The sequence below is a fragment of the Nicotiana attenuata genome, unplaced genomic scaffold (genome assembly GCF_001879085.1).
Source record: "Nicotiana attenuata strain UT unplaced genomic scaffold, NIATTr2, whole genome shotgun sequence".
NCBI classification, from domain to species: Eukaryota; Viridiplantae; Streptophyta; class Magnoliopsida; order Solanales; family Solanaceae; genus Nicotiana; species Nicotiana attenuata.
Window position 1 is genome coordinate 67,545 of NW_017674810.1, and position 16,374 is coordinate 83,918.

Sequence of the window (16,374 nt, forward strand, 5' to 3'; positions counted from 1 at the left end):
TCCTCTTCAATTTCCTCTCAAAATCGCCCTCTCCCGAGCTCCAATTTGATTTTTTTCCAAGTTTCGAACCAAACCCTCGAAATTTCATATTTCTGCCCAGCGATTAAAGCATATGCGGTCAAGGGAGCGCACCTGCGGTCCCGCACCTGCGGAAAATACATCACAAGTGCGAAAAGTCAATTAAACCTTGCCCAACAAATCATTTCCGTCAGAGCATGCCTCTGACGGAAATGATTACCAGCACAAGCTGCTGCAACAGGCATGGCATTGGGGCAATGTGCGTGGCACACCTGGCAGCTGGACTGGCTGCATGTGAGACAGCTGGCACATGCAGAAATACTCTTGTAAATGTATTATACCTGCTGAGGCAGAACTTGTATAAATATAGGATGTTGTAAAGAGCTTTCCTAACTCGTGATTCTTTGTATTTATCAGAGAGATAAATAAAAGTTGGGCTTGTTGCCTGTAAACATTGTGTGCCTGTTTCCCTCGTTTAATTCTGTCTTTGCACCTAAGTATCAAAACAGGTGTTCTTGTGGGCTGAAGTTAGCTGCGAGCTGACTGCCATATAGTGGTGCCAACGAAAAAAATCACCCCTGTGTCAACTGGGCTGGGTCCGCATTTGCGATCGCTTAGCCGCATCTGCGGATCCTGGAGCTCTGGGCCAATATCGCTTGTGCGGCCACATAGTCGTGCAGGTGCAGTTATGACAGGAAACCAGCAGCTGAAGCTGCAACTCCAAACTCCAAAAATCCTTCCGTCAACCATCCGAAATCATCCCGAGTCCCCCGGGACCTGAACCAAAGGCACCAACAAGTCTAATACCACTGTTCAAACTTATTCCAATCCTTAAAACACCTAAAACAACATCGAAACACCAATTTAACATCGAATTCAAGCCTAAGAACTTCAAAAACTCCAAATTTACGCATTCGATCAAAAAGTCTATCAAACCTCGTCCGAATGACCTGAAATTTTACACACACATCACATTCAACACTACGGAGCTACTCCAACTTCCGGAATTCTATTCCGACCTTCGAATCAAAATCTCACTATCGAATCGGAAACTTCAAAAATCCAACTTTTGGCATTTCAAGCCTAAATTAGGTACGGACCTCCAAAATGCAATCCGATCACGCCCCTAAGCCCGAAATCACCCAATGGAGCTAACGGAACCATCGGAATTCCATTCTGAGGCCTTCCTCACACTGTTCCAACTACGGTCGAATTTCCAATACTTAAGCTCCCATTTAGGGACTAAGTGTCCCAAACTCTCCGAAACTCAAAATCGAACATCCCGGCAATTTCAAATAGCAGACTTTAACACGGGGGAAGCAGTTAATAGGAGATCGGGGTGTAAATTCTAAAAACGACCGGTCGGGTCGTTACATATGTATTTTTAGCCGCTCATATATATATATATATATATATATATATATATATATATATATATATATATATATATATATATATATATATATATATATATTACACTTTTTTTTTAACAAATGCAATTAATTTCGGCCGAAGGCCAGTTATATACCAATTTTATATTTTGCCCCCCTTTTTTGGGTGAAAAGTTCATTCGGATGGTAAAGAGTGATAAAAACTTACCCACACCATGTGTTTATACCCAACCAATAAGCAAATGACATATGCCACCTTATTTAACTGCAATTATCAATACTTAACTATAGTTAACACGTCATCTTAAATAATACTAATATTAAAATATTTAATATATTATATATAGTTTATGCTCTTTACGGTATCACTGGCCATTACCAATAATGTATTCCAAGATTTCACAAAAATTATGTAAAAAACTACTTTATCCCTAGACTCTATTTTTTGACAGTATTATTTCTCGCAAGAAATTTAAAATTATACAAAGTCATACTATCAAAACAATATAAGTTTTCACCATTGAACACCATTTATTATTCTACATCAAGTTTAACTTAGCAATAAAAAGTACAAATTACTATCATAACGTATGCCTCCCAAGTCCGAGAGTGCAAAACTAATTGAGCAACATATATTGTTGTTTCGGAATTATGCTTTACGCTTGAACAAAATCGGAAATAATTAGTACTTCGATATTTAGCCAAATACTTGAAGAAGATTAGGAATAAAAGAAAAAAGAACGAGGAAGTTGACGGCAACCCTATGTTTCTCGAAGTTATGTTAGTATAAATTTTTCTGAAGTTATGTTAGTATATATGACTTACTTCCTTTTTAATTTTTTATCTATTTATTTTAAATAAAATTCCTAATAGACTTTAGTTTGTCTTATATGGTTAAGTTAATTATATTGGATGCAAACAGGTAAGTTTTTACCCTACTTTTATTATAGGAGTATCAACACTTTAGAAACCATGAATGGTAGAGCACAATACTGACTTATTTTATTTTGAAGACTAGGACGTTATAACAAGCAAACAGAAGATTTCATTAGCACAAAACAAAAAAAAGACATAAAGCTGAGGACAGATTTAGTCGTAGACTAGGATACAACAACTAAAATCGAAGGAGTAATACCATAAGAAGGGATTTATTATCTATCGATTTCGAACCGCAAGTCATAATACTTAAAATATTTTGTTTAAAAATAATTAAGGAGGGATCACAGGATTGTGCATCGATCTCTCTTACGGCTTTTCCTTCCGTTGCTATGTGAGATTGAGTAGGCTCTTTTACTTTCCTCAATCCTCCTTCGCCGCCTGCTGTAAATAATAAAAACGACATGACTTTCCGAATTAAGGAGTTAAATTTTCTTGGCGTTTTAATTAAAGATTTTACTTATATACACTAAAAATATTATATTAACATGAATTGTAACAAATTACTTGCCTTATGTCCAGGTCCACTTATTACCAGCATTATCTATAGTTATCTTTTTAGGTGACTTAACATTGTAAATATCACTTTACAGTGGTAGTGCATAAAAGTTAAAGTATTTAACTAAAATAATGTTAAAACAAAATGCCCACTTTGCAAAGGCTGTATTTCGCAAACTTCTGGAGTAAAGAGTTAAAACTTTTTAATTTAATATGATTTTGACAGTGTAAAATGAAAAGAAAATAGAACGGTAAGATTAGTGATAAAATTAGCAACTTGTCAATAAAATATAATGCAGGAACTAGCAAAGTTGGGTTATATAAGTACTTTTAGGATACTTACTTCAATTACACAACTTACTGATATTGTCTAGCTATAACATTTTTTCATTTACCAATCCTTAACAGTTAAAAATTAAACTCATTTTAACCTTAACTTTATGCAAATGCCTCTAGACTTTTCTTCTCCATTCTAATGTGTTAAAGCAAAGCTTTTAATATGTCGATCTAATTTTGCACAATCAGATGCACATAAAACACATGCATTTTCTCATGTGAAAAAAAGAATAAACTTTTATGACAAATAAAGATCAAGAAAAAGCACAATACCCATGCTTGATGTTAGTGATAGCAACCTTTCCTTCTTTTCTTTTTTTTCCTCTTTTTCTAAATTTTCCTTGCTTTCCAACTTAATGATACTTTTGTTTTACTCAATCTAAATTTTTTTTAACGGGCAGGGGCAAATTAAGAGGTGTTAGGAGAGGGACTAAAAATTTGCACATAAAAAATTAGGACAAAATTATTTTAGTGTCTTCGAATATGATAGCTAATTCACACTTTGGACGAAAAAGAAGAATGAGCTTTTATGGTTCTGAATATTTGTATTATGTTGGAGCCAAAAAAAAAAAAAAAGATGATAAAAATATCCAAGAAACTAGCACGGGGAAATAGACACATAAGACTAAGAGAAACAATTTTTTTTTTTTAAGGAAAGAACAAAAATTTGGGGAAAGAATTAGAAAGGAAAGAGATAAGAAAGTGGAAAAGTAAACGTCCCATCTTAGATTCAGAAACAAATACCTTACTCGTCCAAGTAGCTGAAATGTTACTTACTTATAAAGACAAAAGTAGATTGATTAGGAAAAATATGAAACAACCTTTTAGGGCAAAATTTGACAAAAAGCAAGTCGCACGGAAAAGAGAAAAAAAACAATTACGAAAAAACTTATTGACCCCATCTTAAAAAAATAAATAAGAGAGTATGATAAATCATGATTTAAGTTTACAAAGATTTTGGTAATTTAAACTTTTACAAAAACTATATAGAATTTTTATTTATAGGTACACTAATTACTGAAAATAAAACCATTTAATAAGATATGTTATAAATATGTTTATTAACTTAAAAACTTTTAAAAAAATCCACCTCCATGCTATTAGTATTTAGCAAGAGTCGGAGTAAGAAGGTTAAACTATTTTAATTTTAGTGTGAATTCGAAAATAAATTTTTCAATATTTTGAAATAAAATTTATATGTTTAAAATTACTTTAACTCAAAAGAGTTTATAATTAAAAAATTTAAAATGACTTGGAAGCTGACCGCTTGTTTTGCCAAAAAAGTACTCTCTACTACCCTACACCTACACCACAAAAATTGTATCTCTTTTTTTCAACAAGTAGTGAGAAATTCAATTGAGTTAGTTTTGCGTAAAACTTAAGCTGATGAAAAAGAAAAGCAATTTTTTGTAAAGATTTTACCAATTATCAGATTCCTTTCTACTTTTTTCTTTTCTGGGTGGAACGTCCAATCTGCCAGGAGGGGAATAGATGTTGTGCTGACTGGCCCTACTATATAATCCACTTGTATTAGGACAAGTTAAGCTATATTGATACTGAAATGTCGCTTTTTCTATCAAAATGTTTGTAATGGATTCAATTTCCGCTATAAATGCATTTGGATAAAGGGAATTTGTTCGAAAAGGAAAGAGAAAGAGATTTGAAAAGAAATAAGGAAAAGAAAATTATGGAAGTAAGATTAGTAGAAGTCATCTTCTTTTGCAAAAGCTTCATTTGGGACATTGCCAAGAGTAATAGTTTCCTTTCCCATTTATTTTATGGCAGCACTGTTCGAGTCAGCTCGCGCAATATCCGACCGAATACCTGCTACGGGTCCCGCCAAGAATTAGGCAGATGAGAAGAAACTTGAACATGCTCTCCAAGGTTTGTGCCCACTTTATTAACCATTAGGCCAAACCTAGGCGCATAGTTTCCTTTCCTTTCTGTGCAAATTGTTAAACAGACAACAAAAATACTGAACTTCTTTTCATTCCTTGCCTTGCCATTTTTTATATAGCACGAAACATACTCGAGGCACAACGTTTTGAGTTGGCTTAATGGCCACGGATCAATCTTGAACTATGATGCAGGTCAAGCTCAACATTCCACAAAGAAATGGAAAGGGGGCTTGAAAAACAACCTCAATATAACTTAGTTCCGCGCTATATTGCGCGGACTCTCCAAAATACTGTGGCACCCGTGTCGGATTCTCCAAAAATACATTGCTATTGGAGAATCCAACACGCATCCGGCAACATTTTCAAAGAGTCCAAGCAACATAGGTTCCGCGCCTTAACTCAAAATTGTAGAAGGGAGTCGCTTTCTTTATGCCAAAGAAAGAAAGCTTTATGATAAACCCAAAAGATAGGCGCACAAACGATGTTAGAGTAGAACCATATAGGTCTCCTGCACCTATATAATCTTAACCCTGAGGTACGGAGTGAGTGGTTGGTTCAAGTCAAACGAAACACAAAAAGCCACTACTTGTTCTACTAGATGATCATTGTACTTCAAAAACTCTGAGTAGTCTCAGAGAGCATAAATTGCAAATTAACATAAGCTAAGAGTTAGAATAAAAGCAAACACACGCGAAAATATAGATGAAATTACTCATTCAAAAGGGGGAAAAAACAAAGACATTCAAGGTCCCCACAATTGTGGTAGGTTTAATATCAAATGTTTGAAGAGAATACCAGTAGTTACTAACAAACAAGCTACTAATATAGGAAGGGAGCAAAAAAGCATATACCAAAGAACATCATTAAGAAACAATGAGAATAGAACAGGCAAGCACCCAGTCAAAGCTAATAAGCCAAAGAAGACATCCTAACCAGAAATAGAAACCTCATCAGACTTATCTGCCGTTCCTTTTTGTTATACTTTAATTTAAAGATTAAGTTGGATTCTCACTTGGCCATCATGACCTTGACGAATTCCTCATAGTTGATCTGCCCATCGCCATCCACGTCAGCTTCACGAATCATCTCATCAACCTCTTCGTCTGTAAGCTTCTCACCTAGGTTTGTCATGACATGGCGAAGCTCAGCTGCAGAGATAAATCCATTCTGATCCTTGTCAAACACTCTAAAAGCTTCCTTGAGCTCCTCCTCGGAATCAGTGTCCTTCATCTTGCGAGCCATCAGGTTAAGGAACTCAGGAAAGTCAATGGTCCCATTCCCATCAGCATCGACTTCGTTGATCATATCTTGAAGCTCAGCCTCGGTTGGGTTCTGCCCCAATGACCGCATCACAGTTCCAAGCTCCTTCGTAGTGATGCAACCTGCAGGACACACAATTATTAAGCATGTTTAGTTTTAAGAGCTTATAATTAAACCAAAACTGTAGTTTCCTTTTTCTTTTTCTCTTGTTTCTGTGGACATGTGGAAATAGACTTCCACGGTTTTATGTTCTCAAAGTATACGAAGGAGGAGCAGCAGAAAAACAACGTTCATCATAATAATAGAAGCCTATGAGTGATCCCAACAGCAGAAAACAAAGTTAAACACCATTAACGCAGCATCCCACACTTCAATCTCCAATATAAGGAAGAAAAGTAAAGGGACAATTATTTCCAAACAGAAAATGGAAATCAAATTGGCAAAAAAAATTGAACTGAAAGTAGCTGAAGGCTTCAGTCGTTTCAAGAGGCAGCAGCTACTCATATTCGAGTACTAACTATTGCTATCCAACTATGATCTACTTACTTATTACTGCTATATTCTCAAGTTGCATATTTATCGACTTTGGACGTTTACAGCCACATATATAAAATTCAAAACTTGGGTCTTTCTCTAAATAATCTATTAATTGCTGAATAGGCTTACACATATAGACTAGAATGATCTTTACCAACAAGGTAAAGCAAAGTGAAATCCACAATTACAAACAAGTTACCACGTTGAACAAAATGGAGAGAATCCATCAAGAAACAAAGCCAAAGAAATCATAATTCACGAGTAGAATCCACCAACTAGAAAGAAACCAAAATAAAACGATCGACCTATTTAACTGATTTAACATATATGTAATCCCCAAAATAACAAATCTCAAGCTCAACTACCACGAAAAATCAAGGAATTCAACACATTGAACCAAAATATAGAAGCCACAAGTTTCAAATAGATCCATGTTCACATTCATTTCTATCAAAAATCAAATAAACAAAATTGAAACAACCAACTAAAGAAACAGCATCAACAGTATCTCGCGCCTACAATTATCACGTAATGAACAGCAAAGCTTATAATTAGCTGCAAATCATAGATCACAAAACCGTCAATCGAAAGCAACATTAAAAAAGGGGCAAAAATAGGAATGGATCTGAGAAAAGAAAAAAAAAAAAAAAGAAGTATAAAAAGGGGAAAGAGCAGAGGCAGACCATCGCCGTCCTTGTCGAAGAGGCTAAAGGCTTCTTTAAACTCAGAGATCTGATCGTCAGTCAGCTGATCCGCCATTATCTCTTTCGATTATTTTACTGGAAATTTGAAATAAGGGAAGAAGAAAAGAGCCGATCGAGTATGTGTTGTATAATGAAGAAAGAAAGAGGAGTTAATATAATGGTCCAATATTCCAAAAGGGTGCGTCGTGGTGGGGTGGCCAAGCATCTGATGCTTATGCTTTTCTTTTCTTTCACTGAAATTAAAGTCGTTTTAGTCAACAAGGGAATACTCTATACTCTATAGTGGCTAGTTTGGTTGGTAAACAATTGTAATAATCACATGGGTCCTATGGTTTCAAGTAGGGGTTCATAAAAACTCGAAAAATCGAACCAATCGATCAAAAAAATCGATACTTTGTGGTTTGGTTTGGTTTTGGTTTTGAATTTTAAAAACCGATCAAATTTGGTTTGGTTTTGGTTTTAATCAGAAAAAACCGAAAAAAAACCCGAACCAAACCGACTATAGGAGTAGCTATTTCAAATTTATTATTACACCTATATATATGTATATTTTTATACATAGTTTCAAAAAATTTATGGTAAATGTTAATAGTTTGCACTTTTCGTATAGTTCTTTACCTTTACATTCTAATTTGATTGGTAGTTTTCTTTTGTTAAGTGTAAGAATTGTTGCTCCCAAACGTACACGCAAGTATACGTGGTCAACAAGTAATATAATGATAAGTTGAGTGTCGAACCCACAGAGACTTGTGTAAACTACTCACGAAATCACTAAAATTGTTATTCAATCCAGCTAAAATCAAAGTTCACTAATATGATTATATCATACTACGATTCTAAATACTAACTAAATTATCAAGTAACGAGTTGATTGTTGTGTATGCAGTAGAGACAAGTATTCCAGGGTTGTGATCGATTCACCAATCATATTGTGTTCTAATTAACTCTCCCCTTCCTATAATTCGCTCATGGTTGCTAATTAATCGATAAATGCTCCCATAGCCTTCTCCCGAAGTACTACTCACCTATTCTCAATAGATAACGCCTATATTCCTATGAAATCAATCTATTAAGAACGCATTAAGATCACGATATTTAATTAAGCACGATGACTAGGTATATTCCTATCCTAACCACAAATCCGCTCCCCCTAAGGGTTAAGATCATGCTCTCTTCAATTCTTCTCTAATCTAAACACGGCTTTCCCAAGCATAGCATAGATAGTAAATAGAACCTAACTGCTGGCCAGACAATTAAGCAATTAAACATAGAATTGAAGAAACAACCATATGTTGGTGAATTATAATCAAGGTTAAGTTAATATCAAACAACAATATTCATGGCTAAATCACAACCCCAGAACAATGGGTGTTTATCCACTCATGATGTAATCAAACAATTGCATAAGTTTTGAATAATTGAAAATACTAGAAAAAGATGAAGAAAACTGAGAATTCTCCGCCTCCTCACGATCCCGTGTGTATCTTTCCTCCAAAGTGGCGTCTCCCCCTACAAAAATAGGTTTAGTCTTGCTTTTATACGTGTTGAGTAGGTCTAGGGCTAAAATAACCTTGTCCCGGGCGAAATAGGACACATTTCACGTCACCGGCGCCCAGCCAGGCGCCCTCCACGGCGCCCCATTATTTGTGCACACTGTTTTCAGCGCCACAGGTGGCGCCAGGTGCTGCCTGTGGCGCCCAAATTCACACATTGCCCGGTTTCGTTCGTTTTGGCTCAAATCTCGCGCGTTAATTGCTCCCGAATCATTCCTACACATAAAAACACATCAAATTAACATAAATCAACACATTTAACATCCCAAATTCACGAAACAAAAGTAAAATATGAGGCGATATACATAGAAATATATATGCTTTAAGCTAAACATCAACACCCCACACTTAGACTCTTGCTCGTCCTCGAGCAATGGGACAATCTACTACCCTCCAACTACGTACAAAGTTCAATCATAGAGGAGAACCCTAACTTTTAACCACACACTATACCCTAGACCACGATCACTACCGGCACACAAGCATGAACGCACAGAAAATTCACATTCTTCCCGTTTAAGCATACCCAAGTATAATATTTCAATTCAATAAATTCCAACAACCTATTCGTCACCACCCAACCTCAACAATCGACTTGCAACCACTAAGCACCCTCAATTCATGCACTTACCTAACAAGAAAGTTTACAACTTTACCAATCCTTCATGAGATCATGTGCCCTTACCAACAACAAAAGAGAGAGCATAAATTGGTCCACACATTCAAATATACTTTTGAATATAGATTAAGGACATCACACAATTGAACAAAATTCACTCACTCTCACAAAGAATTCTATGCATCCCGTGGTCGTACCATAAGCTTGCCCGTAGTGTATATCTCTACTAATTTAAGCTAGCCAAATTTAGGATCAATTAGGACTTTTAAGGTTGTAATGTAGGCTAAGGGACGGGTATGATATATTTTGAATTAGTGGCTATCCCTCCTAAGCACTTTTAATACACTACATTTACAATTCAAGCTCATATTTTTCTCAACCAAATCACTTGCCATATACAACATAGCCCTCGTTTCAATTAAGCACTTCTCTACTTTTCACTAGCACAATCAATAAGAATTGGAGGTGTGTATTTTTCTACATTATTTGAACTATCATATTTTTTTCTCTTTTCTTGCTATTTTTCTTTTCCTTTCTCTCTTTTTTTTTCCTTTTCTTCACACACTCCATACATTAAAGTTCATCGGCTAGTGACATTTGATTTCAGCTTTAGTGCACCAACGGGCCCTTCCATGGTTCCACGCTACTCCCCAATCTCTAACCTTACTTCTTTTAGCGACTAAAAAAAATGCCTTAGGAGGTAAAGGTTCAATCAATATCAAATTAAGAACAAAATGGGGGTATGGCTTGTAATGTGGGTGCCAAAAGAAAGGTCTATAGGCTCAAAGGGGCTAGCAACGGAAAATTTTATTTTTATGTGACAAGCACACCATGATCAAACAAGAAAATTCTTACGTCATCTCCTAGATTAGCACAACTTACAATTTCGCTTCAATTAACACACGGGGCAAGTTCTAGACTACACAGGATGACATAGTGATGTTCTAAACATCAATACCACACAAGAGGAGGGGGGTGATTTGTGTGGTACCCAATTTTCGCTCTAGAAGAACCTGGTTCTTCTAGGTGTACTTACTACTACTGTTTGCGGAACTAAAAATGCATAAAATAAAGAACTCAGAGATTTTTACGTGGAAAACACCTGGCTCAAAAGGTGAAAAAACCACGACCTACTACTCAGTAGGATTTTCCCAAACTTCCACTAAAATCACTGAGCCAAAAATAGCATTTACAAAACTCTTGTAAACCTAAGGATTAAACGCTAATCCCAGTGTGGCACACAGCTTCAACTGCTGCGACACCTTCAAGTTAACTCTAACTTGAATACTCAAAGTACCTAATACAATTGCTTCTATGAAAGCTGGAAAGGTACAACTTTAAATCACCTACTACAATTGAACTAGAATAAGAATAAACATAATAGAATTGGTTCTTCTATCTTGTCCAAGTAGCTTCAGGAATGCACACTTGAATTTCACACAAATTGCTTGCAAAATTGCCTCGCTCTTTTGCTCTCAATTTAGTTTTACTTCTGCGTTTGTGCAACACCTGTAAAAGAGAACAATCATTGTTATTTAATGAGATTAGTAATCATAGTTTGATTGAGACTCAATTGCTGATCCTTTGTCGAATTTGAGTCCTACAACAATATAAACTCCAACCCTTATCCTTGATCCGGATTAAGTTCTCTTCACATTAGGAGACTTCATCTCCTCATCCTTTATGCAACCTTTTCGATCAATTAAGAAGATATTGCTGCTTGATCCTTGAGACTTATCTTCTTCACGTGCATCTCACATGTATAAGTAAATAACCACTGTGTCTCACATGATGAACCTGGTCCATGACTGAGTTCATTTGTCAATCTTCAAAACTTCATCTGAACTTGGGCCAACAAATTCCCCCTTTTTAATGATGACAAACTCTGTGCTTTTACTGATCAGAGAACCTGTGGAACTCAGCTTAATTATCAACACTTTAACTTAGAAATCTTAACTTATCATTAAGGACCAGGTTTTAATCAGGTTATAAATATCACTTTAGTTCAGAATAAAAAGTAAAGCACAATATCTCTTCCCCCTTTTGGCATCATCGAAAAGTTGCGTATATTGTAAACCCAGATATTAATAATTACTCATGGCCACTGGGGCAACTGCAAGTGAAAACATGGTTTAATTAAACAACAACCAGCAAACAAAATGAACTATTAAGATCAGAATCTGCAATAGAACAAGAGAAATAGCAAATTGTCATTGATTAGAGATGCCTCCATACACAGACCACAAAAAGAAAGAAAAAGCTTCCAACCATGAGCAAAAAGCAAAAAAAAATCCCTAACTAGGTCACTGGGGGGGGGGGTTCTAGACTGGTTCAAAGACAGGGACTGGACATCCTAGGGCTTGGAGGAACTAGATGGCTGGGTTTGGAGAAGGTTGAGCATATTCTGAAGCATTCCATCACTATTTTCCTTTTCCTTTGCTAGCTCAGATTTAAGGCCATTTCTCTCATTTTCAGTTCAGCAATNNCCCAAATGCTCCTTGCTTGATGCCATTTCCCACTTCTTCAAAGGCACATTTAGCCTTTCCAGAACAGTAGTCAATAGGAACCCATATGGTGTGGCATGAGCTTTGGAGCCATTAATGACTCTATCCAGTAGTTTGACAATAAAAGCAGGCCAGTTTATCTGCATTCCTCTCACAAGGCACTCCATGAGAACCAAGTCCATGTAATTGGCAGTGTGCCTTCTCTCCTGCCTTGGCAGCAAGCATTTGTTCACAAACTCAAATAGCACCTTGTGCTCAGCCCTCATCTCACTCTTCTGAACAAATCTTGCTTCAGGCACATCTTCAGCAGTTGCAGAATCAGAAAAGTTTTTGGTGATTTGGAGTGCAGTAGGAAGAGAATCCAAACAAGGCCACCTTTGCCTAGTGTAATCATCATATCCCACACTGGAAAGTCTAGAATCTCACCTAATTTAGGTGCATCAAACTGCACCTTTACTCCTTTCACCATGCTGGTGACAACCCCATTCTTGACAGTGGCATTGGCCATGAACTCAATCAGCTCCTTCCTGGCCAGTTTCCCATCCAATTGAAGGACCATCTCCTTCCATCCTTGTGAAGCTAGGGCATCCACCAATCTTATCATACCTGGCTCCTCCAGGTCTTTCAACAACCTGCCTTTCAAGATCTTTCTCCTGCCAAAAATGGCAAATCTATTCTGTTCTTTCTCAGACTCCTCCTCTTCTTCTTCTCCACTCCATTCTTCTTCTTCTTCAATAATTTTCTTTTGTTTTCCCTTCACAGTAGACCTAGTTCTTTTAGCCAACGAGGACTAGCAGATACAGGTACAGAGGATGACTTCTTGGTCGAAGTCTTGGAACTCTTTGGTTTGGGTGTTGGAACCTTTTCAGTTATTCCTCTTTCTTGATGGACCAGATCCATCTCCTCCTCTTCTTCTTCTGCAACCTCAACACTCTCCACAACTTTTGCCTTTCCTTTTTCCGTCTTTTTCTTCCTGCTTTCTTCCAGTGCTTTTTGCAACTCTTCCTCACTTTGTTTGACCCTGCTTCTAGTTGCTCTTCCATTTGAAGGGACAGTAGACTTAGGAGATGACACTTTGCTTTTCTTTGTTGGCTTGGAAGCAGTTTGAGCTTTTAGGGAAGAAGCCTTGCGCTTCTTTGGGTCATAGCTGGCCCCAACCTTCTTCAAGATGTCAGCTAGGGTTTCTTCAACAGATGAACCAGGTTCATCTTGTTGTTTACTCAAATGAACAAGACCTTTAGCAGCCTCCCCAGAGCCACTTCCCCCTGACTTGTTGCCACTCTCCTCTACCCCTCCACAGATTGCAAGAATTTTGTCTTTCCTTTTCTTTCCCTTTCTACTAGACTCAGCCTCCTTTACATCTTTCAAAGGACCAACCAAAACAAACCTATTTTCTTCCTTTTCTATCACATCAGAAAATACAAAACAAGTATTAACCTCACCAGTGGTTTCTTGATTTTTATCAGTATCAGAAGACCCATGTTCTTCTCCTTCACTGGCAGAGATAAATGCTTCAGACTCAGAACTTGAGTCGGATTCTTTAGTAGGAATTTCCTTCTTCTGACTAGCCTTCAATTTTTCATTTAGAGCTTTCCTCAAAGCTCCGGAAGCTACTGTTTTTCTGGCTAGCATTTTTTGCCTACGAAAACTAGGTTTTGGGTTTTCAACAGGAGGAGTAGATGAGGATGTGTTTGAGGGAGACACTGGTGGGGGAGTTCCAGGGTTATCTTGAGGATTTGTCATGGTGAAGGATTTCTGGAGAATTTTGTGGATTTTTGGAAATTTTGGAGAGAAAGAGGATGATCAGAACTCGGGAGAGATTAATGACGGTTATGGACTAAAGAGAAGGATGTGGAGTGTATTTAAAGAGGGTTATGATTAAATGCAGTAACGACAGCCTTTTTGCAGTAGTCAATCAGGAGTCTAATCACTTTAGAATTCTGGTCTCTTAGTGATTAATGGGCGGCGCTGTTTTTAGGCAAGAATCCCATTTTCTTTAGAGTTCTAGGAGAATAAAACTGGTTCAATGCTCAATGGATATAATTTCTGGGAGTTTGGTGAAAATAGGACTTCTGCTCATGATTGAAAAATTAATCTTTCTAATTGCTAAGTATAGAAAACATACCTGAACTTTCTCATAAGTATATACTGATGAACCAGGTTCTTCAAGTAGAATTCCCTTGAACATGCCTCAAATGTCATAATAGAAAAACTTTATAAGAGATTAATGAGTCATATATACACATGTCACAGGAGTATACTGATTAAAGTATGAGACTGAGTAAGGATCAATCTAGTTAGTTACACAAAGTTAAAACTTCTAACCAATTTTTTCTTTTTTTAATTTTTTTTCATTGCATTCTGAACTGGACCTTTTAGGTGATCTTAATCATCCCTAATTCCAACCTGTTCCTCTCAAAGTTTTCTCTACTCAGTGCTTTAGTGAAGATGTCAGCTATTTGTTTATCAGTAGCACAAAATTCTATTGAGATCAATCCTTTCTCATAGTTATCTCTTAGGAAGTGGTGTCTAACATCTATGTGCTTGGTCCTTTTATGGTGAATAGGGTTCTTTGTCATACTTATAGCGCTAGTGTTATCACAGAATATTGGTATACATCCCACTTCAATTCCAAAATCTACCAGCTGTTGTTTGATCCATAGCAATTGAGCACAACAAGAAGCAGCAGCAACATATTCAGCTTCAGCAGTAGATAGGGCTACTGAATTTTGCTTTTTGGTAGCCCATGATACAAGACATGAACCAAGGAAGTGTGCCATACCTGAGGTGCTCTTCCTATCAACTAGGAAACCTGCATAATCAGCATCAGCATATCCTACTAGATCAAAATTACTACCTTTAGGATACCAAAGGCACAGATCAGTGGTTCCTTTTAGATATCTCAGTATCCTCTTGACAGCATTCAAGTGAGACTCCTTTGGATTTGCCTGAAAACGAGCACAAAGTCCTACACTGAAAATAATGTCAGGTCTGCTAGCAGTGAGATACAAGAGTGAACCAATCATACCCCTATACAACTTTTGATCAACTGATGAACCAGGTTCATCAACATCTAATTTAGTGGCAGTTGCAATAGGTGTGTCTATTTCTTTGGATTCCTCCATTTTAAACTTTTTGATTAGCTCTTTTGTATACTTCTGCTGATGGATCATGGTTCCATTTGGACTTTGTTTGATCTGTAAGCCTAAGAAGAAGTTAAGCTCACCCATCATGCTCATTTCAAACTCACTCCCCATTAATTTTGCAAAGTCCTTACTTAGCTTGTCAGTGGTGGCCCCAAAGACTATGTCATCAACATAAATTTGCACAACAAGGAGATCCTTACCATTTTCCCTTAAGAATAAGGTACTATCTATTTTACCTCTCTTGTAACCATGCTCCAGCAGGAATTTTGACAGTCGTTCATACCATGCTCTTGGGGCCTGCTTGAGTCCATAGAGAGCCTTGTCCAGCTTGTACACATGCTCAGGACATTCCTTACTCTCAAACCTTGGGGAATGTTTCACAAACACTTCTTCTTTTAGATAGCCATTTAGGAAGGCACTTTTGACATCCATCTGATGAAGAGTAAATTCCATATGTGCTGCAAAGGCTATGAGAAGTCTGATTGCCTCTAGTCTTGCAACTGGAGCAAAAGTCTCATCATAGTTTATGCCCTCCTCCTGGCCGTAACCTTGGACCACCAATCTTGCCTTGTTCCTTGTAACTGTTCCATCTTCATCAAGTTTGTTCCGGAAGACCCATTTTGTACCAATGACTGATCTGTCCTTGGGTCTTGGTACTAGGTGCCAAACTTGACTCCTTTCAAACTGGTTAAACTCATCCTGCATTGCACTCACCCAATCTGCATCCTGCAAAGCCTCAACAATATTTTTAGGTTCAATGATAGATAGAAAAGCATCAAAAGCACACAGATTCTTTAATTGTGATCTGGTTTTAACTCCAGATGTTGGATCAGTGAGAATGTTCTCAATGGGATGAGAACTTTGATACTTGTGAGGTTTCACAACCAACTGTCTTCCGCTAGATGTTTCTGCCATTTGCTGAAGAACAGAATCATGAACAGGTTCCTTCAAGGAATTTATTTCAATTCCACTTT

At 37.0% G+C, this 16,374-nt stretch overlaps 1 protein-coding gene across 2 annotated transcripts; it reads right to left on the reverse strand.

The window, feature by feature from the left end:
* Positions 1 to 2,431: 2,431 nt before the first annotated feature.
* On the reverse strand, positions 2,432 to 7,800 carry LOC109219308 (calmodulin-7-like). Of its 2 annotated transcripts, none has more exons than XM_019383744.1 (3): positions 7,558 to 7,800; positions 6,090 to 6,459; positions 2,432 to 2,726 (listed from the first exon to the last, which is right to left on the reverse strand). In XM_019383744.1, exons 1-3 carry the CDS (start codon positions 7,631 to 7,633, stop codon positions 2,630 to 2,632), a joined length of 543 nt encoding a protein of 180 aa, XP_019239289.1. In that variant the 5' UTR covers positions 7,634 to 7,800; the 3' UTR covers positions 2,432 to 2,629. The 2 variants fall into 2 exon arrangements, with proteins under 2 accessions (XP_019239289.1, XP_019239288.1); XM_019383743.1 differs by having other exon boundaries at positions 2,432 to 2,729; positions 7,558 to 7,799.
* Positions 7,801 to 16,374: the final 8,574 nt, after the last annotated feature.

Excerpts from the sequence above, each read along its gene's own strand:
- LOC109219308 (XM_019383743.1), bottom strand. The coding sequence starts at position 7,633 with ATGGCGGATCAGCTGACTGACGATCAGATCTCTGAGTTTAAAGAAGCC. Across the intron at positions 6,460-7,557 it reads CTTCGACAAGGACGGCGATG|GTTGCATCACTACGAAGGAG; the intron begins GTCTGCCTCTGC and ends TGTGTCCTGCAG. Across the intron at positions 2,730-6,089 it reads GTCAAGGTCATGATGGCCAA|CAGGCGGCGAAGGAGGATTG; the intron begins GTGAGAATCCAA and ends TATTATTTACAG.